Source organism: Mollisia scopiformis (genome assembly GCF_001500285.1).
Source record: "Mollisia scopiformis unplaced genomic scaffold LY89scaffold_2, whole genome shotgun sequence".
In the NCBI taxonomy this organism is placed as follows: domain Eukaryota; kingdom Fungi; phylum Ascomycota; class Leotiomycetes; order Helotiales; family Mollisiaceae; genus Mollisia; species Mollisia scopiformis.
Window position 1 is genome coordinate 1 of NW_017263582.1, and position 20,479 is coordinate 20,479.

Genomic DNA, 20,479 nt, shown 5'->3' on the forward strand with positions numbered 1-20,479 from the left:
ACCGCCTGGCAGAATCCTGTATATAAGCACTCCTGAGAGCTGTCCTCAGCTCTTCACCTTAGTATTCTAAGAATGGATCACCTCTTGCATCTCAACCTGATCTGGTCTGTCACAGCGACGGCACCCGCTAGAACACCGGGGAAGTTTGAACATAAACCACTCCCGAAGCAAAGATAGTCTTAAATCATAGCATTTCACTCGAAGTTTCAAAAAAGCATTGGCTGTGATGTGATTGGATTGATTATCTCATGGAGTATCAACCATGCTGTGAAGTCCCCATATCCTTATGATACAATAAACACCGAAAAGCAAAACCATATCCCATTGCGAACCCCATCTTCCAGCCTCATCAGCCAAGGAAGAAATTCGTGAAAACGTTGCACCATGATCCCAAATCCACGTCTAACCTCCGAAACCGTACAGGGTGCGACCTTGGCGCTTGAGAGCGTAGACAACGTCGAGAGATGTGACAGTCTTTCGCTTGGCGTGCTCAGTGTAGGTAACAGCATCTCTGATCTGCATGAAAGTTAGTATCGTTTGATGGCGGGACATGGTTCTGGTGACTTACAACTCCCTCCAAGAAGGTCTTGAGAACACCTCGGGTCTCTTCGTAGATCATAGCTGAGATACGCTTGACACCACTGTGCTCTTGTTAGTGCTGGTCCCAGCTTCAAGTGCGGAACAGAAGATGCTTACCCACGACGCGCAAGACGACGGATGGCTGGCTTTGTGATACCTTGGATGTTGTCACGAAGAATCTTTCTGTGTCGCTTGGCTCCACCCTTTCCGAGGCCCTTGCCACCTTTTCCGCCTGTGAAACGCGTCAGTACGAACTTCCTCCAAACGTTGTTGTGTTTGTCGTTGCTGAAGACGCGTCGAGAAGACGAGTGTGGGGAAGGTTGAGGATGAGGAAGAAGTACTCACGTCCAGTCATGATGAAAGATTTATTGGTTGGGAAGTGATTGAAGTTGTTGTATTGATGGACCGGAGTCTTGACGAAAAGATGTTGTCGAGTTGATGGATGACTGATAAAGTGGTAGAAGAGTTGGAGGAGGGGAAGTTATATCAAGGTCGCGAGAATTGAGGCGCGTTCGGCAATCACAAAGCCAGTTGGCGCTAACCCGAAAGAGGTGCCATCAACAAAGTTCCATGGCGCTGTGCTGATTGGCCGCACCCTGCTGCTGTTGCAGCAGAGGAAAATGGAAAATGAAAATGAAAATGGAGCGATAGAACAGAATGGGCGCGGAACACAGTGAATTGAACAGCAAATGGAAGTTTCTTGAGTCATCACAGCAGAATTATTATTAGGTTGAATCTACAATTGCGATTGCATGCACATTCACATTCACATTCACATTCTCAGGTTCAAAAGAACATTCACCATTAACGAATTCCAATGAGTCATACGTAGGCAGGCACCACCAGAATGGAAGAGTTTGCCACAAGATTCTGGTGTTGCGTTCATTCACGGATAGAAAAAGAAAACCCGATTTCTGATTGGCTGGTAAAAGTTGCGGAGTTCATACCCTTGAAAGTAGTCGCTTTTTTTGCAGGTTCCAAGTTGGGATTTGGCGCGCCTTCCGGATTCAAAACTCAAAGAACAAGACCACGCTAAACTTGCAATCAACCAACTAAGCGAGAAGCCGCTGCTGCTATATTATCGCCCCTCCCACCTCTCCATCTTCCTTCCTCATCCACTCATCAACAACATCTTCTCGACAACTCGACTTCCAACAATTACTTCAACAACCTTCATCAAATCCATCATCGACTTCATTCACAATGGCCCGTACCAAGCAAACCGCCCGTAAGGTAAGATACTTCCCTCTTTTCGATCGCGATCGCCTTGTCGTCGCGATTTGGCTTTTGCCAGATTGCGACCGCAAAAGTGATTTGATCTTCAGCCTCAATCTTCCCCACCACAACAACGCGACGCGCATACCTTTGCGACGCGTTCATCTTTGATCTTTACTGACATCTTCCAAAGTCCACTGGAGGAAAGGCTCCTCGTAAGCAACTTGCTTCCAAGGCTGCTCGCAAGTCCGCCCCTTCTACCGGTGGTGTCAAGAAGCCCCACAGATATAAGCCAGGTAAGATTCATCTATCTCGCCTTCATCGACGCCTCTAACATTTTCACAGGAACTGTCGCTCTCCGTGAGATCCGTCGTTACCAAAAGTCGACTGAGCTCCTCATCCGAAAGCTCCCCTTCCAACGTCTGGTTCGTGAGATTGCCCAGGACTTCAAGTCTGACCTTCGTTTCCAATCTTCCGCCATCGGTGCTCTTCAAGAGTCTGTCGAGGCCTACTTGGTCAGCTTGTTCGAGGACACCAACTTGTGCGCTATCGTAAGTCACCCCCGACGCAGCCCAACTTTCTGATTACTAACAACAATCTAGCATGCCAAGCGTGTCACCATTCAATCCAAGGACATCCAACTCGCCCGCAGACTGAGAGGAGAGCGATCTTAGTGGTTTCGGGAGTTCGCCATCATTTTCCATCAACATTGATGCATTTCACTATGGGGTGCTGATAGACGGAGGGAATTTGGAGGAGAATTAATGGGATGGGATGGGCTTTGACACGGTTATGGGACGGAGTTCTACCTTGCTTTTACGGAACATGCTTTGGGTGTATATTATTCGCCAGCGTCGGGCGCTGAGCAATCGATGAATCATGAAACTTCGAACACCTGAACCATTTTCTGCAATGCCCTTGTGATTGAACCGCTAAAATATTGCTGCAGCCCGAAGTCCATCCATGACATGAGATATCTTCAAGTAGCTCCCTGCCCAGGGAATCGCCCGCAATCATGAGCCTCCTGTTAGTCTGCAATAACGAATGGCTGCGACCATCGTCCCAGGTGACTTGAGCCGTTTCCATCCAATGTTTGCATCAGTGACACGTCAAAAACTCGTGCTCAACGTCTTTCAATTTACAGAGGAGTGAGAAACGTCGTGATCGTGGAACTGGTATGATTGCAATTTCTCGTGAAATTCATGTTTTCAGTGTCTATTTGTGCCAAACGTCTTGCGAGTACTTGACTACCATGCTATAGTTCCGACAAGGAGCTGATATGCCCATGCTGTTCTCGACAATCCTCGACAGATCGTCCCCTCTGCCTCAAACGCCCTTCCTCTGCAATAGTTCGTGATCTGGTGATCACGCTTTCGCCACATATAAACCACGATGGTCAGAAAGCGTCGTTCTCCTCCTTCGATGCGTTGCAAAATCTATATCACAGATTGTGATAGTTCGAGGACCGAGAGGCATTATATTATGTTGGACGATGCTATGATACACTCTCCAAGGTCTTCTCCCGTGCTCACTTAACAGCCGGTCCGGTGGGTGCAGCAGATGGGGCTTTGGTTTCCGAAGTATTGGCTGCACTTCCTCCACCTCGACCACCTAGACCCCCTCTACCACCACGTCTGATAGTCCCGCCCCTGCCACCTCGAGAACCACCTCTAGAAAGGGCTTGTGGAGCTTGGTGAGGTGGCTTCTTCTCTGGCGGCAGGGCGGTCCCCTTTCGCTGCATGACTTGGACCGTTCCTTGAGCTACCGAGATGGGATTTGCTGCCATTGCGTTCTTAAGACCATCTGTGTCGACGAAATCAACGTAGGCAAAACCCTTCCGCTTATCAATCTCTACCATGGAAACACCTCCATACTTCTCCATAGCCTCCTTGAGGAGTGCTTCAGTTACACCCTGGGAAGGATTGGCATGCTTGACAAATGCTTGTGTGGCGCCTGATGACGGGACAGCAACAGCAGTCTGTGACTTGCGGGCGACCGACGCTGGTACAGATGGGGTTGGTTTGGGTGGATGCGTAGATGGTAGCGTTACTTGAGAGGATTGTTGAGTATCAGGCTTCCTCAAAAGAACGACCGGGGCAGGAGGAGCTGCGGACGAAGTAGTGGAGGATTTGTTCAATTGTGGTTCGGTAGTTGCAATTGCCTTGCCCCGAACTTTTCTGGACTGAGTAGATGGCGGTCTCGAAGAACTTGCCATTGCTTGCGGTTGCGACGCTGAGGATTCCTTCGTCTCACTTGCTGCTTTCTCGGCTGCAGCAGCAGCTCTCTCGGCCTTTTGAGCATCTGCAGTATCACGCCTCACTTGTCGATGGGCCTGAGCGGGAGTCAATCCAAGATCACGCTGTAACATACGAATATGGGCTGCAACGACTGCCGATCTTTGCCGGCCAGGGACCTTGGTGACATCTAATTTTGGCGGTGTTGATGCTTGTGAAGTGGTGGCTTCCGAGGATTGAGTCAACTCAGAGACACCCGACTTCGCAGCAGCTTCTCTGTTGAGGATTCTCACTGCCTCCTTCGCTGCCTTCTCCAGAGATTTGTCCACCTTGACATCTTTGCTTTTCTTTTTACCGTCTTCTACTGATGACGACGGAGAATCCTTGGAAGACTTGTTCTTGAGTTGAGTTTCTTGTTTCTTGGCGAGCTTCACTGCTGCATCCTTGTTCTTGTTCGCCTTCTTGTCCTTCAGAAACTGTACAAGTGGAGTTGTCGTGACTTTATCTTGCTTGCCTGAGGTGTTGTCCGTCAATGCGTCTGCGCTGACTTCCTTCGTTGAGGTAGGATTAGCTAGTCCTTCGAGGAAGGCCATGAACTCTGGATCTTGGTCAATGGTACCTGCTCGGGCATCAATACGCCTTCGACCTCCAGGTGTTCGGCCATAAGGAGCAAACTCGACACTGGGAGGGCCAATCAGGCAGGGACTGGTGAACGTCGTGTGGGCATCTTCGAAGACTGCTTCTTGAACAGTTTCATATAGGGCGTGGAGATATCCTTCGTTGGTCAGGTGCATATACGCCCTCGAGGGTCTAGAAGGTTTAGATGGACTGGCAGATTTTCAGCAGCTGCGCAACGAAGATTTGGGGTTTGCCCCATACTCTTTGGAATCTTTGCCAGGCTTATAGAGAAACCAATCAATCTGACCCTTGCCAGGTCTCCATTGTTCCCCGAGAATCGTTGTGAATTCTGTTTCCGTAAGGCTAGGAGCCAGTCTTCGAATGATAACTTTTAGTTTCGGGTTTGACGATTTGACTCCAGCTGATCGAGAAGAAGTACCAGATGTCTGGGAAGCTGTAACGGCGAGAACTCCATTTGTTTGAGCACGGCTGCCGTTCTCCATCCCTGACGTTCCCATAGTGCTGAATGATTAATCGGATAGAACCGTGAGGCCTTTGAGAGTGGTTGCGACAGTGATGCAGGTAATCTGTCTTGGTTTGGACTTCATTGTTTGCTAACCCCGCGAGGTTATCGCAGCATCCACACCTCGGAACTTGCGGGATAACGATTTTCCGTCGCTCATTAGACGAGCCAGTGAATCGAGGATGGAGAACTGGAAACTCCAGTGGAATTCGATCAGACCGAGGATCCAGTTCTCAATAGCGACATCTCAAACAGCGAAGTAGCAAGAGTGAAGATCTTGAAGACATTCATTATTTATCCGACAGCTCGACCTCGATAACATCTTATCACGACCACTACCACTTCCCCCGAGAAAGATGCCTGCTCCCAATGTTCCCAAGCCTGGCCCAGCCAAGCTTAGCAAGAATGCTGGTCTCGAGGAGTGGCTCGAGGAGGCAAAGCAATGTCACTATCTTCCTGAAGCTATTATGAAGCAACTCTGCGAGATGGTGAAGGAGTGTCTTATGGAGGGTATGCGGTTCGGCAGTTATTGTCAACCAAAAAGTTAATCAGAGTTCGCAGAATCCAACATTCAACCAGTCTCCACGCCAGTTACGATATGTGGCGATATACACGGCCAATTTTACGATCTGCTGGAGCTCTTCCGCATCGCAGGTGGCATGCCCGGCGAGACGAACGTTCAAAAGCCTACAACGCAGACTACCATCATCAGCTCTGATGACATCGAGCCCCCAACCGAAATTACCAACCCTAAGCTTAAGAAAAAGATCCGCAGCTCTGACAGCGGTATCGAGAGTGCGAGTGGCGAGGATGACGACGAGGAGGAAGAACGAGGTCGACCTCGCACAGCTGGTGCATCAAGCCGTGGCGGGAGCGCTGGAGGAGACTCCGCTATCGGTGTTAATGAGATATCTGGCAGTGGAAACCAGAACTTCATCTTCCTTGGCGACTTTGTCGATCGTGGTTATTTCAGTCTTGAAACTTTCACGTTGTTGATGTGCTTGAAGGCAATGTGAGTGCTGATATTGGTCGCGCAAAAGCAGGAGTTAAGACTGACAATATATTCAGGTACCCGGATAAAATCACACTTGTTCGAGGTAACCATGAGTCGCGCCAAATTACTCAAGTCTATGGTTTCTACGAAGAATGTCAACAGAAGTACGGCAATGCCTCTGTTTGGAAGTCATGCTGCCAAGTCTTCGATTTCCTCGTCCTGGCCGCGATTGTTGACGGCGAGGTTCTCTGTGTTCATGGTGGCTTAAGTCCGGAAATTCGTACAGTCGACCAGATTCGTGTTGTAGCACGTGCACAGGAAATTCCACACGAAGGAGCCTTCTGTGATTTAGTTTGGAGTGACCCTGAAGATGTTGAAACCTGGGCTGTTTCTCCACGTGGTGCTGGCTGGCTTTTCGGTGACAAAGTTGCTACAGAGTTCAATCATGTCAATGGTCTGAAACTCATTGCTCGTGCTCATCAACTAGTAAATGAGGGCTATAAAGTAAGTTCATTTGCCTGCCTCCAGGGAGTTTATTGCTAACTGGCTTTAGTATCACTTTTCCAACAAGTCCGTGGTAACTGTCTGGTCAGCACCCAACTACTGTTATCGCTGTGGCAATGTTGCTTCCATCATGAATGTTGGTGAGGATCTGAACCCTAAATTCAGCATCTTCTCCGCAGTTCCCGAGGATCAGAGAGCAGTTCCAGCTGGGCGTCGTGGCGCAGGCGAATACTTCTTGTAATTAGGACATGTGATTGCGACACGATGAATATGGCGTTGGGTGGATTCTGCATCTGGGGGCGTTACCATGAATGCTCAAATACCGTGTATAACACAGGGCACTTATCAGGATGGAGGTGCTTTTTTAGATACTTGGTTTCACTGTATAAAATGATGAGAAATGAAACACATGAACGATGGAATATTGAAAGAGGTATTTTGTGTGTACGTTTTAATCATGTCTATCAATATTTCCCTCTGTTGGTAATGCTGGATCACTTTGTGGTGCATATTGAAGATGTGGAAGCGGATGTCTGAATTTATCAGATAATTGTTATTATAAAACTCCTAGGGATTACAACGTGGCCGATAACTAAGAATACATGAGATTCATTTGAATTGTAGCCAAAATACCTGGCCCTGTGTCTCCATGAGACCGCTACCAAGACCAATACAATACGCTTATCAAAAGTCCAAACAACGCCGCGAGAAGTCCTTCCCGAATACATTCATTGTACAAAACAGTCGTTGAACCTAGTCCCTCATCCATTCCGACACCCAAACTCCAGATTTTGTCGCAAGTCTTATTTCCACAGAGACTTGCGATGTTGGTGACTGCCATGATCCCGATGCAATATAGTGGCGTCTTAAAGTACCAGTCTTCTGGCTAGATCGGCGAGATTTTTCGACGGGATAGAGCTTCTAGATTTTCTAGAGCTGAAGGGGGAGAAGAGGACTATGCTTAGTGCAGGATCTGTGATCTCACTGCCTAGCTATGCTTTTCGCACAGCATTTCCGTACCATATTGAGTGTCTGATATCAAAGGGGTTGTAGATGATATTTCCCATCGTTCTTGGTATGTGATGATGAGCTCGATGAGCTCGAATAATGACTCCGTACAGAGGGTGGCGAGATAGGAGCGTAGACAGGAGCAGTGTAGGACATGGTTGTGGGGGCATAAGTGACCGACGGCGACTGTGTGAATGTCACAGGAGGTAAGCGTGTGTTGAGTGGAGCGAAAGGATTTGGTGGAGGTTGAGGTGCTAGCGGCGGCATGTCGTATACAACTGAAGCTCTTCGACCACTTGATGAAGTATCAGAGCGATGCCGAGGAGCTTCAACTCGTGGCGGTGTTGTCCTTGTCCCGCTTCGTGGTGATGTTTCTCTTCTTAATCTGTCATTGGCTTTTCGCTCTTCCTTGAGATCCACCAATAGCTCTTCCACCTTGTCGAGAAGGCCGCCCTTTTCTTTCTTCAATTGGCGATTCTCTTTGTTGCTATCAGCGAGTGAGTCGCTTAGCTTTTTGTTGCTTGACTCAAGTTGTTTGATGGTTGCATATGCCGCGTCCAATGCTTCTTGGAGGGCGTCAATGTTCCGCCTCTGGTTCTGGGTTTCTTGGTAACTGAAGGCGGTGTCATCAACTCCAGTCCCTAAACTAGCACGATCACTTGCGGACCCAATTCCAGAGTCTCTGCTGCTTCTTTGGCTGTGGGATCCTCCTTTAGTGCCACGCTCGTAGTGTACACGTTTGGAAGACATTGTGATAGGATCTGTGACAAGCGATCAGGCTGGGATATGCTGCCCAACTTGCAGTGAGCTGGCCGAAAGTACCAATCGATGGATACAAAAATGTAAGGCGGGCTGGCGATCAGGTAGAATGGATCAGGTCTCAACAGTGAGTGATAATGCAAGGCTGAGCTGGAAGTTTGGAGGGAGTGGAGGATATAAAGGATGAAGCAGTTGCACTTTTGAGATTATGAATGACACTTGAGAAACACGGAAAGAGAAGCTACTCGAACTGCTGCCTACCTACAGTACATATCGGTTTTGACAAGATGCGATTTTGGCATGAGGGAGCCGGCACGCCTTTGGACACCGAGTAGTTCGAAGCAGAACGCCCGCCCGCCAAGTGTTCCGTGGTCCCACATTCCTAAGGCCAAAGGAACGAACCAGAAGGAGCGTGAGAAGACTCATCACTGGAGGCTCTGGCACACCAAATGGCTGCACGGAGAGCAAAAGGGCAAAAGACGACCTATCATGGGAGAGGAGGGGAGAATCGAGGGTTGGAGGAAGAGAATCGAAATGCACTGCCCGCCCGGCTGCCTGCACTAGGAGCCTGGTGAGCGAAAAAGTGCCAGGGGTCAGACACGCCAATTGATATACTGGGTAGGCATCCTTCCCAGCCAGATCTAGACACCGGAGGAGGAGGCTCTTCTGTAGGCTGCGACATAGGCTCCGGCACTGTCAGTGTGTGTTGTTCGCGTTACGAGTATGACTCCGCACGTGGAATGCAGCACAATCACACAATCATGTTATGCATCCATCACGATCACAGGTTTCCTGATCATCTGATGATTTGGCGATGAGTCGCATACTGTACTTGCATACAGTACATACTTGCATACTTTGTTTATCACGTCAAGCACCAGTCACACTATTCCCGGGAGAGTGGTCGTGTGGGTGGAAGTCCCTCTCGAGGTGATTGAAGCCTGGAGCGATCTTCTCTGTAGGTAGGTATATTGAATGGGTGGTCCTTCTGGCGGCCGCTGCGAACAGAGTTGCCTTTGCTGTTCTCCACGCCGACCTACTTCCTGCGAGCTCAATCCCACAACAAGCATGAATTGCTTGGAAGTCCATTGTCTGGAAACCCTCCGAAATCCTGATCAAATGCGTCCAGGAGGATCTCGCTTTGTATCAACATCAATGTGATCCAAGTCAAAAGGTATCTTAGCATGCCCGAGTGACAGCTGCGTGTGTCTGGACATCTGCACCTGTCAATCCTGCAGCCAAGACTGTCAGCACAAGCAACCGGGGATGAATGAATAAGCAACTCACTCAGATCTGGTGGATGTACTCGATCATCTTGAGGCTCTCTCTCAGCGAATGCGAAGCTGCTGATTCCCATTGGAAGACCGAGAGTGCTTCGCTAGAGCGGCGAATCTGACAATTACTTCATAAAGAAGAATTTATCTTTTAGATCGTCGACGATAGCCTTGGTTGATGTGTTCTTGTTCGGCGAAGGTAGATTGTTCGTTCGTCCGCTTTGTTGGAAACAATGGAAGCTGCCTTCTTGAAGCCTAACTCCTCAATCGACGCGAAACCCCTTGCTTCTGAGGTAGTCCTTGAGATATATGATTGTTTCGTTTTTGTCCACGAGTCGAGTCTCTGCAAGTCTAAGTCGGACTGCGGCGTCTCTGATTTCAACGTCTCTCTCAACCAGTCTCTGCCGCAAGACTTCCACCTCTAAGACTTTCTGCTCATAACCCTCTCGAAGTCCCTCGCCTTCTCGACTTCCTCGCTTCATCAGTCTAATTTTCTCCTCCAATCTCTCGTTCTTGTTCATCAACTTGTCGTTTCGATCCTCTTCTTGAGCAAGCAAAGCCTCCACTTTCCTAACTTCCCTGCCTTGAGCTTCGAGTTGTGCCTGCATATGCCGGCAGCCATAATGTTCGTTGACGACCTTTTGGTGCTCGATTCGTAGATTTTGGAGGTGCCATTCTGACCGTTTAGACTCACTTAATTGAAGTTGTAGAGACCTCACTTCGGCAGTAAGTGCTTCTTCTCGCACTTCAGCTTCATCGAGAAGATCCCGAAGAGGAATGCGGCCTTGTGATGAAGATCTGCGATATGATCCAGTGCGCGATAATACTAGACGCTCTCGTCCGCGACTGTCGCGCTCTATATATGTCCTGGACATCCGACTGGTTGTGTTCCCCCTATGATATCGTCTTTCTTGATGTTCGAATTAGAAGACCATAGAGTATTCGGGTCCCTTTGGGTGCTGATCGAGAATCGGGGTTTATGTTCCTGATTGGAGCGACGGATATGCAAGTACGTCCTTCTGCAATAAGATTGGATACGACGCAGGACACTGATGAATAGGAAGAGTCTTTTAAACTATATAGGTGCCTGAGCCGTTTGCCCTTTCAAGAGAGCCTCGTTGCACATGATCTAAGGTCTACGTACGGCCACGCTCGGTGAACAAAGGACAAGGCTATCTCTCCAGCAATTCAGCCCTACACAAGACCGAAATCAGGTGAACCACATGGAAGCATGGAGAAGTGAGAGAAAGTGTATGTGGGACAGGTAAGAGACACAAACCCATCCAGGAAGTTGTCATTCATGCCTAGTCAGGAACAGATTCCTAGCATAACTTCCTTTGCAGATCAAGTCGACAATTATGGATAGAGTGCTTACTGCTTCAGCTGTCCATGGATCGAATCCTAGAACACCACTGCACCGCGCTTCAGACCTGCAAGAAGACTTGGCGGGGTAAACGATAGCAACCGTGCACACCATATCCTTAACAATGTTGAAAAATAGAAAATGAACAGAAAGAGTCAACCTCGAGGCAATGCTGATAGTGTGGCATCGTGTTGCCGGTCATGGGGTTTGAGTCGGAGAATCATTTGACCCTCTCGCCCCCGAAAGTTCATGCACAGCCACAGCAGAGCTGAACCACCACAACCTACTTTGAGTAACAGAGCAATGCTTGACTGATCGATGTTGGAGATTATGTGAGATGATTTACCTCGAGCAGCGATGGCGATGGCGCATTGCCTACTTCTCTCATATGTGTGGCGTTGAAATATCGATGTGGCTGGGGTTGTGGATAATTGAAAAAATTGCACTCAGACCGGGATTCTCTCAATCGACCCAAAAGGACCCGAGGCAACCTGGGCAACTCCCGCGCTGGAGAATAGGTATAGGTTTTGTTTCTCGGGAGAGCGTGTATATGCCAGATGCCCCAGCGGTGTTGTTCGACTTGCTAGATATGTATCTGTCAGATAGGAGTGTGATTTTGACCTTTCGCAGAGATTGCAGCTTTGACAGGGCCAAAATCTTCGACGTTATGCGACTTCGACACAGGCAAACCGTTTTGTGTATCCGTTCATGGAGGGATCTCGAAGCTGTATTGCAAAATCTCGAATGTGATTGAGATTCATCCTCCTGCACGTCCCGGACTCTGGTTGTATCGAGCGCAACGCGAGCGCGTTGCGCTCGGTGGTTCGTAGTTTGGAGCTCGACTTCAATCTTATGTGAAGCTGTTGCGCAATTGTCGTAGAGGAATTAGTTGCGCTGCGCCGCGCATTTGTCGCAGACCTCTGTATATTTGTTCGATTTCTTCTTCGCGTCCTTGGCTAAGCAAAGAGCACAATGAAAAAAGAGTCCCTCAGACTTCCGTCACCATTCGCCCAGTTCGCAAGGCCGAAGCCGATGCGAAAGGGGCCGAGATCATCACCACTTCCTATACAGCGCATGTTGCCATGCGCCGCCATCCTTGCGGACAGTTCGGAAGTAAAAGGCTTCACTCTTGAACGGCGAGGACAAATCATCGTCGGGAGTAGAGTCTGTGGCTCGTGAAGAGAACACAGAAGAGGATGTTTACTAAATAGATGATTCCATGACTGATAGAGAGGTCAGCTTGAGTCTCGTTGAAAGCTTTGGGGTTGTTTGTTCTTACAGTAAGATCGACTACAAAAGCAAGATGGCAGAGGGGGGGAACGAAGTAATTATACTCGAGAATTTTCCAGAATTGCGCTAGTGGGCGCTAAAAAATTTGTTCCACTGAGACAAACAAAATTACCTAGTCACGGGTTCTCTTTTATCCTTAATTTCCAGGCTTGAAAGCCTTCGTTCTTACTCAGCGGCCCGTCCAATAATTTCATGTCACAGTCCACGATAAGACAGAGCGGTAATTTCTGGATTAGAAAACTTTATGAAGGACCTCTTCTATACATAATGCTGGGTAACTAGACAAAAAGCGCGTGTTACTTCAAATCTTGAACTGCTATCAAATCTTGTTCTTGCAAATTCGCAATGCCAAAGTCCACCAACGAGTAGGACTTTGAGATCACAACCAGAAATCCTGCTCTACGACGTTCCCCCCCCTCTCCCCTCTTGCTTCTGTAGTCGATCTTACTGTAAGAACAAACAACCCCAAAGCTTTCAACGAGACTCAAGCTGACCTCTCTATCAGTCATGAAGCCCGGCTTAGACCTGCGTTACTGTGTTACATCTCCAGGGACTTTTAGCATGACGTTATTTTCTGTCACGGCCGTCACGGCCGCACGCGGGCATCCGCGTACGCTCCAGCAGCCTCGCGATTGGCTTTGAAGCTCAATGTGGCTTCCAGAGGACACTGATGAGCCCGCGTCGGCCGCTTCATACAAGATGATGCTGCATTCGGCACAACAATTTTGAGCAGGCAGATATCATGACGATAATGAAAGGAGTCCTGCTGAAGTATATATATATGGGGAGCAAGTGCTTGCTATATGGCGATATTGTACAGCTACCTCTTCCAATCTACCAAATATCGAATTATCTGAAACTTGACTCAATTCCAAGCAACATCTCTCTATTGTACTTCAATTGTCTTGCTCAATGCCTTCTTTTGACCCTGCTTCTCTCTCCTCTCTTTCTGGAAAAGTGTATCTAGTTACGGGTGGCAATGCAGGGATTGGTTACGAGACAATCCTCCACCTCGCACGCAAGGATGCAAAAGTTTACATGTGAATTAAGCCCATCCACATTTCAGAAGAAGATACTGACACTGTCTACAGGGGATGCCGCTCCTCAACAAAAGGCAACGCGGCCATTGCATCGATCCATGGTCTTGTTCCTCATGCCGACGTTCAACTCTTGATCCTCGATCACATGGATCTTACTTCAGTCGTATCAGCTGCAAATGAGCTCAAGACTAAAGAGAACAGACTCCACGGACTCGTGAACAACGCAGGGATCATGGCCGTTCCATTTGAAACAAGCAAAGATGGATACGAGAGTCAATGGCAGACCAACTACCTCGCTCATTTCCTCCTCACCCATCATCTTCTCCCTCTCATGCTAGCAACAGCCAAAGTTTCAACCCCAGGAGACGTACGTATCGTCAATGTCACCAGTGGTGGTCATGCTACGTTCGCGCCGAGGGCTGGCATTGATTTCGAAGATACCAACCAAACAAGGGGTGGTGTTTGGTCTCGATACGGTCAATCAAAACTAGCCAATGTCTTGCACGCCAAAGAGCTAAATCGATTCTATGGACCGGACGGCACCAAGAAATCCGAGGGACAGATATGGACTGCCGCCGTTCATCCAGGACACATATACACAGACCTTTCTAAGAACGCGCAATTTGCTGGCCCATTGAGTAAACCAGTTGCCGCGACTCTGAATTGCTTAGGGGTGTTCATCCCGGCTGACAAGGGGTCCTTCACGTCTGTGTTCTGTGCCGCGAGCCAGGACATGAAAGCAGATATGTCGGGAGAGTATTTCGTACCTTTGGGGAAAGTTGGCAAACCGAGCAAGCACGCCAACAACCCCGACATGGCTGAGAAGTTGTGGCAGTGGACGGAAGCGGAATTCAGCAAGAAGAATTTCATGTGATACATGTAATCAGACTACTACTCCCCACGACAGTGATCGTTTCTTAAGGTTGAGCACATAATCACAATTGAATGGAAGATATAGAAGGGCTTGTTGACTCTTGATTCCAAGGACGTTAAGCTAGATAGATACCTGAAGTAGTCCTCGGTTACGGACTTCTTCCAGATACTCTTGATTTTCTTTACAACCAAGCCAGCCAGATGCCAGTTTGCAAAAGGGGTATAGCATACAAAATATTTGTGACCCAATCGTGACCATGAGTTGGTTGTGCATTTTGCAGTTCCAAAACTAACGAGCTGTGCATATCACACTTCACTATTACACGACTTGATCGGCGTTGCGAATATCATGAACTTCCGGCGAGGATAGTCTGCGTTACTCCCAGGAGAGCCTGGCGGAGTTGTTCGTCCGGTTCAAATTGAGATGTTGGCATCGAGGATTGTTCATTTTCTGGCTCGACAACCTGAAACTCTTCGGGTCCATCCTCTGGTAGTGACATGGACCGGGACGGGGAGGAAGTCTGACTATCAGGCTTGTCTTGATTCTGCATTCCACCAGCCAAAATGCCAATGCCGTCGAGTCGAGCTCGCTCATCATCACTAGCGAGTCGGGCTCGCTCTTCTGCTTCTCTTCGAGCTGCCTGAGTTGGTGCCCGCGTCTTCAGTTCGCCCGTGACCTGCTGCAAGTACGATGGTACTTCGAAGTCACTCTTCAAGAAGAATAACTTGATATTTCTTGCTTTGTCTTTCAACTGGACCTGGTTCCGGTCTTTTAAAACATTATTAATCGATCCCTCGGATCCATATAGACCTAAAATCTGACTCCAATGTGGACCTTTGACTTGATCAAGGCCAGCCATCAATGCATTTTCCTCTGCAGTACTCCAAGGTCGTCGCTGACTGGGCATCCCAGGCCGAATCCGAGCATTTCCTGGATTCGACTTGGCAGCAGCTGCTTGGCGAGCTTTATCATACAATGCTTTCGTCGACTCTGGCTGATGAGTGTGGGCATTAGTATGGACTGAATAACCATTGTTTTGTGGTTGTGCTTGGCCATTATCAAGAGGCCCTGCGCCGAGATCAGTGTATATTCGATGTTTAAGATAGAAGACTTTACCTTGGTTGTTCACACCAATACGGCTGAGGGCTGTCTGTGCTGCACTGTTGATCTGTGCCGTGAAGTCGTCTGTTATGAAATGATTTCCTGATTGATCGGCCTGATATCCATTTGGGGTTTGAGAAGGCGTAGAGGGCTTAGGCAGGGCATGACGTATGACATAAGGTTCGGTGCGGGGCTCCTTGTGTATATATTCACGAAGTTGTATTAAGAAGCCTTCCCAGGGAAATTCTGTCATGAGCCGTTCTGAGATTGTTAGCCCAGGTCGTTGAGTAATCGGTGTATACTCACGGGTTGTTTCAATATTATTTGCAGACCTTGTGAGGTAGTCTACCCGCTCCTTGCATTCGTCGAGAAATCGCACCTCGGACTCACTTAGGGGAATGTGCAGATGTCGATCTGCTAAAGTTGTGCGTAGCGCTCCCGGAGACAAGTATCTTTCTAGAAGATCTTCTTTTGCATCTTCTTGTTCTTCCTGGGAGACAGAAGATAAGTACATCTGTGTCTTTAAGTTCAAGAGAAGCTTGCTGGGTTCGTCGTCAAGGACTGCTCCTTCTGGAGCAAAAGTCTCTAGGAAGTTTTCATCCAGATCACCTAGCCCAAGAGTCCCTCCAAAGACAGAGGCAACATAAGTCGCTACATTTGTCATATGAATAAGATTTTTGTGCTCGGGATCTGCGATGCCGAGCTTTTGTGCGGAGAGAAATGTTGCGTCGGTAGAATATATCTTCTTCGTCTGGTCAAAAAGTGACACCAGAGTCGCATGGGCTTGGTAGAATTCAGAGGTCTGGTCTGCTATTCCGTTCACAGTCGTATAATAGGATCCTTCAGTCAGGGTGGACAGAATTTGTACTGACTATGTATCGTTGAGCCAAACATCAGTGCCCAGTTTAGTTTCAACGAAAACTTACCAGACTTTCCAATATGGGTAGACTTAAGATCCGCATGTTGTAATAGGGGTCGTACGCCACGGCATCTTCTACGGCTCCATTTTGTCCCAAATTCGCCATGTCCGCCCTGGTTCCGTGGTTCGCTGCAAGAAATTGCGCAGAACTTCCTCCTACAGAGATGGCAGTCTGAGAGACAAGCGCAGCAAATTCGGGCGTAACGAGAGGTCTGCCATCATCATCGTCGATTCTCTGTCGTTTTTCAGGAGATTCTTGGTTCGAATTGCGGCGTTTTCGAGGTTTTGGTAGACTTTGGGGATTATCAACCTCATAGGGCGACTCGTACTTCATTGAGTAGTCTACATGATTACAATGGTCAGAAGCTGTTCATCTAGGAAGCGCAGAATGTAGAAGATATGATCTCTCCGCGATGTTTCAATTGCCGTGCCTGAAAAGCTTTTGGTGGACTGGGTATGCGATAACTTACCAGCTGTGCTGTTTGATCGAGACATGTTGAGATCGTGGTCTGGCCCTGAGAGGTGATTGCACACACATAGGTACAGCAGTGGTGTTATCGATACGTCTAGCTGTACTGTGTGAAGTGGGCAGCATGTGCATTGAATTATTACTTTGAGATGAGGTTTTTTGGACTGCACAATGTAGAAAAGTTCGGCTACCGTAAAGCCCTCTCTATCGAAACCCTTTTTAGCGTCGTGTCTCATTTCCTGTAGATACACACTTACGATTCAGAGAAAATAGAATACGAATCACAAAATTCTCAAAGACTTCACTTTCGCACCCAGCATTCAATGCGAGCAAAAATTGAAGAGTTGTTTGGCGTGAGTAGAGTGCTCTCGTTTTCTTGTTCTTTGCAAAGCCCTCCATATGTATATTAGTCTGGGAAGGTGCGTTTAAATCTAGGTACATCATGGTGGGCCTATTGCGTTACTACTTCAAATTCTCTTAGCATGGATTTTCTCCGTCCATTTCTATTCTAGTCACATTTCGTATTGTTTGAGCAACGACGTATACCTCGAGATACGCTTTCGGACTGGGGCAATGTTTGTGGTTGTGATTATATTCGTCAATTCCAACAAGCCATCCCATCTACAATCTTTTTCTCGGTATAATCACTTGATACCTTTCATTGATTCGCAGCTACTATTTCAGGCAAGGTCTCTCTTCACATAGCCTAGGATATTAGAGGAACTTTGCGACAATTTTAAGGAGATAACCATTTACCGTACACATTTTCAGAGCCCAGAATAACAGTATCATTGTCAAAGGTTCTAGGATTCCCAACTCCTGCTATCTAATAATCATGGAAATAGCCTATCCTATATATTGGGAAAGTGTTAGAGTGAGAGACAAAGAAGGGTATCATCAGCTATCATCAAGGCATCAAAACCAAACGCTGCCAACCCAGTCCTCCCACACCATCTAACCGTATTTCAAACCATGAAAATTCAGAAAAACTCCAACAGCCCAACTATCAAACTCTCACACCTGATCCAAAGGCTTCACAGGATTCACATGCTCCAGGCCATCCTCACTATGCCGTCCATAATCCGCGGTGCTTGTGATGCCACCACTCTCGATCTCCTTGTCCAAACTCGCATGCTTGCGATCGGTAGGACTCTCATTCAATTCCCAACTCCCAACTCTTTCGTGTCTGACGACAGTCGCTCCAGCACCACTTTTCAGCCGCAAGTCCGTATCAGATGCCAATCTCTCTGCACCTTTGAAACCACCATTTCCACTTCCACTCCTCTTCAACACACCCAAATCTCCGCCCTTGGCACCGTTCCCTCGATGTTCAAGTCGGAATCCGAACAATAACAGAGCAGCAGCCACGATGATCATCAGTGCAACAGTGACCGCGGCTCCAATCACCCCACCAATCGTAGGACTGATTCTAGAGCTACCGCTTGAATTCGCAGTGCTTGAGGACGAAGAATTCGTGGACTGACTGTCCTCAAGAGCTTCGCAGAAAAGTGATGCGGTGTTGCATTCAGTACACCAATCGACTAGATCATTCAAACTGAATTCTCCCATGCCCTGAACGAAGTCCGTCCACGACATATCTGCCTCGGAATTCCCGCGCCCGAAGAGGGCGTATTCAATCAATGTGTCACTATCCCCAGTCCCGTTTCTATATAGGAAGCGCACTCTGAGGTCCCCAACATCAGGGAATGGAGTACTAAGATTTCCATCTGAGGGTGTAGCAAAGGAGAAGAGCTCAAAGGTCATGGTGCTGCCATGGAGGGGGAGGGAATTAAATCTCCCTGCTGAAGGGCCAGTTGCGAGATTTGAAAGTGCGAAGAATCCGAGGAATGGTTCGAAGGAGCCGAAAAGCAAAGATAACTTGTCAGTGGACCCAGAAGAAGCGATGTTATGACTGAATTGCTCCAATACCTTCGAGGCGTATGTGCGACCTGCCATTGCTTGGATAGTCGCGTCTTCAGAAGGCGTATTAAATGTCCACTGCTGGGCTGACGCAAGGGAGTACAATAACTCGAGGTCAGTGGTTGTGAATTCGGAACTGTTGGCAATTGTGCCATTGTGGGTGTATTCGAAGAGGGCGTATTCATACAGGTCCCAGGCGTTGCCATAGTTGAGAATGTCAATAGGCAAACCCGAAAATATGGAGCTGTTCAGAGCAGTGTAGAAGCTCTCTGTATTTTCCACTTCTTGAATGAAGGGATCCGAGTCCAGGGTTTCGACTGTTAGGATATCGTTCGTAGTGCACCCCGTATTTCCGGCGACACTTTCATACAAGTCAGCTTGGAATCCTAGGACCACTGCAGACAACAATTTCGAAATCGAGAAAGGATGAAGGGTTTAGTAGGATTTGTTTCTTACTATATATAATTAAAGTCAAGTTCGCTGACAGCCGACATTACGGGGTACTGATATCCATCTAGAGGGTATCTGGAAACAATTGTAAGTATTTAATCTCCTTGGCTGGCGTATATGAAATGGTATAACTGTTCGAACAATAGAAGCTTTTCTGTCGCTCAATGTTTCACCTCTTCGGAAACATTCTGTAACGACAAATACATGCTCGCAAATGTCTCTTCATAGTCGCTGCTAATCACGAGTTTCAGAGTTACTTACTGTTGGAGGGTACCATCAGCCATAACATCGTACTGGTCGAAGCTCGGTGCCTCCCTCGGCGGATACAATCCTTGCATGAATGCCTGCATACTCTGACTTATAACAGTATCATCTGTGCCTAGGATATATAGCTGAGTGTTGTCGATAGCAGCTGTACTTATTCCATTAATGACTGCAGCACCAGTAATGAGAGATCCATTTTCAGGTGGACTGATGTGGCGATCCCGTACAATTTGTCCAGCATTGAGAAGCTGATTCGCACCATATGGCGTGAGGTAATACGGTGACGGGTATAGATCAGGAACCTTCTCGCCGTGGTAGGTAAAAGTAATTGCAGACCAAGTGATTTGTTCCGTTTGCGCAACTGCTATCGCAAACAGAGTCGCCAGAACCGTGGATAACGCAACAGGTGCCATAATTGCGACCGCAAGTGAGGATTTAGAAACTAAGTGTCTTGAGGCTGACTTCAGTCTTCGTTTCCAGAGATGCGAAGATATAAAAAGGCGCGGAGCTCACAGGAGGAATAGAGCTACACGATGACGCAAAGAACAGAAAGAAAGAAGGAAGCTCGAAGCACGAGCTATGAGAGATATCGAGATAACAGCTGCGAAGCTCCGAATGGGAGAATACCTAGGTAAGCAGCGCATTCAATATGGCTTGCATCCTTCCGCTACCAGAATGGCTCTGAGCTGCTTTGCCTGCAATTCTACCCCACTATCCCACATCGCTCCTAGTCATATGCACTCAATCACACTCAAGTCTCACTTCCATTGGACCACGCTCTTATTCCCCGGCGGAAGCTGCTGCAGAGATCGGATTTTGGTGTCGTGTAAGCCATGCAACCGCATGTGCCAAGCTGCAAAAGCTCCTGTGACCGGCCACAAGGACCAGCCACTATCTAAGTGATGGAATGCTTATCGCACTATCGATTGCGCTCCGCCAAATGAGGGGGCGTGACATCATGAGGAGCTGCGAGAGATGAGAGAAGGAAGCTCGAGAGAAGCACTGTCATGGAACAGAAATGTGAAAGCTGCACAGTAATATTAGAGAAACAGCGACGGTTTGTTGTTGCGACTTATGCAAT

General features: G+C 48.0%; 8 protein-coding genes across 8 annotated transcripts; 3 read left to right on the forward strand and 5 right to left on the reverse strand.

The window, feature by feature from the left end:
• Window positions 1-1,782: 1,782 nt before the first annotated feature.
• Window positions 1,783-2,468, forward strand: LY89DRAFT_573636 (histone cluster 1, H3g protein; the record flags this gene model as incomplete). The annotated part of the gene is made up of 4 exons (XM_018208693.1): window positions 1,783-1,812; window positions 1,988-2,090; window positions 2,140-2,345; window positions 2,397-2,468. The coding sequence occupies 4 exons, from the start codon at window positions 1,783-1,785 to the stop codon at window positions 2,466-2,468; spliced, it is 411 nt and encodes a 136-aa protein (XP_018077284.1).
• A 445-nt stretch (window positions 2,469-2,913) lies between these two features.
• On the reverse strand, window positions 2,914-5,525 carry LY89DRAFT_161104 (uncharacterized protein). Its single transcript, XM_018205504.1, has 2 exons — window positions 4,908-5,525; window positions 2,914-4,856 (listed from the first exon to the last, which is right to left on the reverse strand). Exons 1-2 carry the CDS (start codon window positions 5,162-5,164, stop codon window positions 3,323-3,325), a joined length of 1,791 nt encoding a protein of 596 aa, XP_018077285.1. The 5' UTR covers window positions 5,165-5,525; the 3' UTR covers window positions 2,914-3,322.
• LY89DRAFT_161032 (calcineurin-like phosphoesterase) lies at window positions 5,175-7,174 on the forward strand. Its single transcript, XM_018205502.1, has 4 exons — window positions 5,175-5,679; window positions 5,731-6,181; window positions 6,238-6,667; window positions 6,717-7,174. Exons 1-4 carry the CDS (start codon window positions 5,526-5,528, stop codon window positions 6,906-6,908), a joined length of 1,227 nt encoding a protein of 408 aa, XP_018077286.1. The 5' UTR covers window positions 5,175-5,525; the 3' UTR covers window positions 6,909-7,174.
• A 531-nt stretch (window positions 7,175-7,705) lies between these two features.
• Window positions 7,706-8,425, reverse strand: LY89DRAFT_727721 (uncharacterized protein; the record flags this gene model as incomplete). The annotated part of the gene is made up of 1 exon (XM_018219189.1): window positions 7,706-8,425. One exon carries the CDS (start codon window positions 8,423-8,425, stop codon window positions 7,706-7,708), a length of 720 nt encoding a protein of 239 aa, XP_018077287.1.
• Window positions 8,426-9,765: 1,340 nt separating this feature from the next.
• LY89DRAFT_161057 (uncharacterized protein) lies at window positions 9,766-10,792 on the reverse strand. The gene has a single exon (XM_018205503.1). The coding sequence runs from the start codon at window positions 10,581-10,583 to the stop codon at window positions 9,972-9,974; it is 612 nt and encodes a 203-aa protein (XP_018077288.1). The 5' UTR covers window positions 10,584-10,792; the 3' UTR covers window positions 9,766-9,971.
• Window positions 10,793-12,916: 2,124 nt separating this feature from the next.
• On the forward strand, window positions 12,917-14,487 carry LY89DRAFT_634978 (NAD(P)-binding protein). Its single transcript, XM_018211416.1, has 2 exons — window positions 12,917-13,401; window positions 13,453-14,487. Exons 1-2 carry the CDS (start codon window positions 13,274-13,276, stop codon window positions 14,273-14,275), a joined length of 951 nt encoding a protein of 316 aa, XP_018077289.1. The 5' UTR covers window positions 12,917-13,273; the 3' UTR covers window positions 14,276-14,487.
• LY89DRAFT_776768 (uncharacterized protein) lies at window positions 14,268-16,902 on the reverse strand. The gene is made up of 5 exons (XM_018222076.1): window positions 16,766-16,902; window positions 16,303-16,637; window positions 15,683-16,247; window positions 15,392-15,637; window positions 14,268-15,343 (listed from the first exon to the last, which is right to left on the reverse strand). The coding sequence occupies exons 1-5, from the start codon at window positions 16,788-16,790 to the stop codon at window positions 14,622-14,624; spliced, it is 1,893 nt and encodes a 630-aa protein (XP_018077290.1). The 5' UTR covers window positions 16,791-16,902; the 3' UTR covers window positions 14,268-14,621.
• Window positions 16,903-17,518: 616 nt separating this feature from the next.
• On the reverse strand, window positions 17,519-19,993 carry LY89DRAFT_634981 (histidine acid phosphatase-like protein). The gene is made up of 3 exons (XM_018211417.1): window positions 19,396-19,993; window positions 19,141-19,209; window positions 17,519-19,045 (listed from the first exon to the last, which is right to left on the reverse strand). Exons 1-3 carry the CDS (start codon window positions 19,809-19,811, stop codon window positions 17,779-17,781), a joined length of 1,752 nt encoding a protein of 583 aa, XP_018077291.1. The 5' UTR covers window positions 19,812-19,993; the 3' UTR covers window positions 17,519-17,778.
• Between the last annotated feature and the right edge of the window lie 486 nt (window positions 19,994-20,479).

Excerpts from the sequence above, each read along its gene's own strand:
- LY89DRAFT_634981 (XM_018211417.1), bottom strand. The coding sequence starts at position 19,811 with ATGGCACCTGTTGCGTTATCCACGGTTCTGGCGACTCTGTTTGCGATA. Across the intron at positions 19,210-19,395 it reads GCTGATGGTACCCTCCAACA|ATACCCTCTAGATGGATATC; the intron begins GTAAGTAACTCT and ends AATTGTTTCCAG. Across the intron at positions 19,046-19,140 it reads CTTGACTTTAATTATATATA|TGTCGCCGGAAATACGGGGT; the intron begins GTAAGAAACAAA and ends CTTGTATGAAAG.
- LY89DRAFT_634978 (XM_018211416.1), top strand. The coding sequence starts at position 13,274 with ATGCCTTCTTTTGACCCTGCTTCTCTCTCCTCTCTTTCTGGAAAAGTG. Across the intron at positions 13,402-13,452 it reads AAGGATGCAAAAGTTTACAT|GGGATGCCGCTCCTCAACAA; the intron begins GTGAATTAAGCC and ends CACTGTCTACAG.
- LY89DRAFT_161032 (XM_018205502.1), top strand. The coding sequence starts at position 5,526 with ATGCCTGCTCCCAATGTTCCCAAGCCTGGCCCAGCCAAGCTTAGCAAG. Across the intron at positions 5,680-5,730 it reads GAAGGAGTGTCTTATGGAGG|AATCCAACATTCAACCAGTC; the intron begins GTATGCGGTTCG and ends CAGAGTTCGCAG. Across the intron at positions 6,668-6,716 it reads TAGTAAATGAGGGCTATAAA|TATCACTTTTCCAACAAGTC; the intron begins GTAAGTTCATTT and ends AACTGGCTTTAG.
- LY89DRAFT_161104 (XM_018205504.1), bottom strand. The coding sequence starts at position 5,164 with ATGGGAACGTCAGGGATGGAGAACGGCAGCCGTGCTCAAACAAATGGA. Across the intron at positions 4,857-4,907 it reads CCTGGCAAAGATTCCAAAGA|TCCATCTAAACCTTCTAGAC; the intron begins GTATGGGGCAAA and ends AAAATCTGCCAG.
- LY89DRAFT_776768 (XM_018222076.1), bottom strand. The coding sequence starts at position 16,790 with ATGTCTCGATCAAACAGCACAGCTG. Across the intron at positions 16,248-16,302 it reads TACCCATATTGGAAAGTCTG|TCAGTACAAATTCTGTCCAC; the intron begins GTAAGTTTTCGT and ends AACGATACATAG. Across the intron at positions 15,638-15,682 it reads AAATAATATTGAAACAACCC|AACGGCTCATGACAGAATTT; the intron begins GTGAGTATACAC and ends TAACAATCTCAG.
- LY89DRAFT_161057 (XM_018205503.1), bottom strand. The coding sequence starts at position 10,583 with ATGTCCAGGACATATATAGAGCGCGACAGTCGCGGACGAGAGCGTCTA.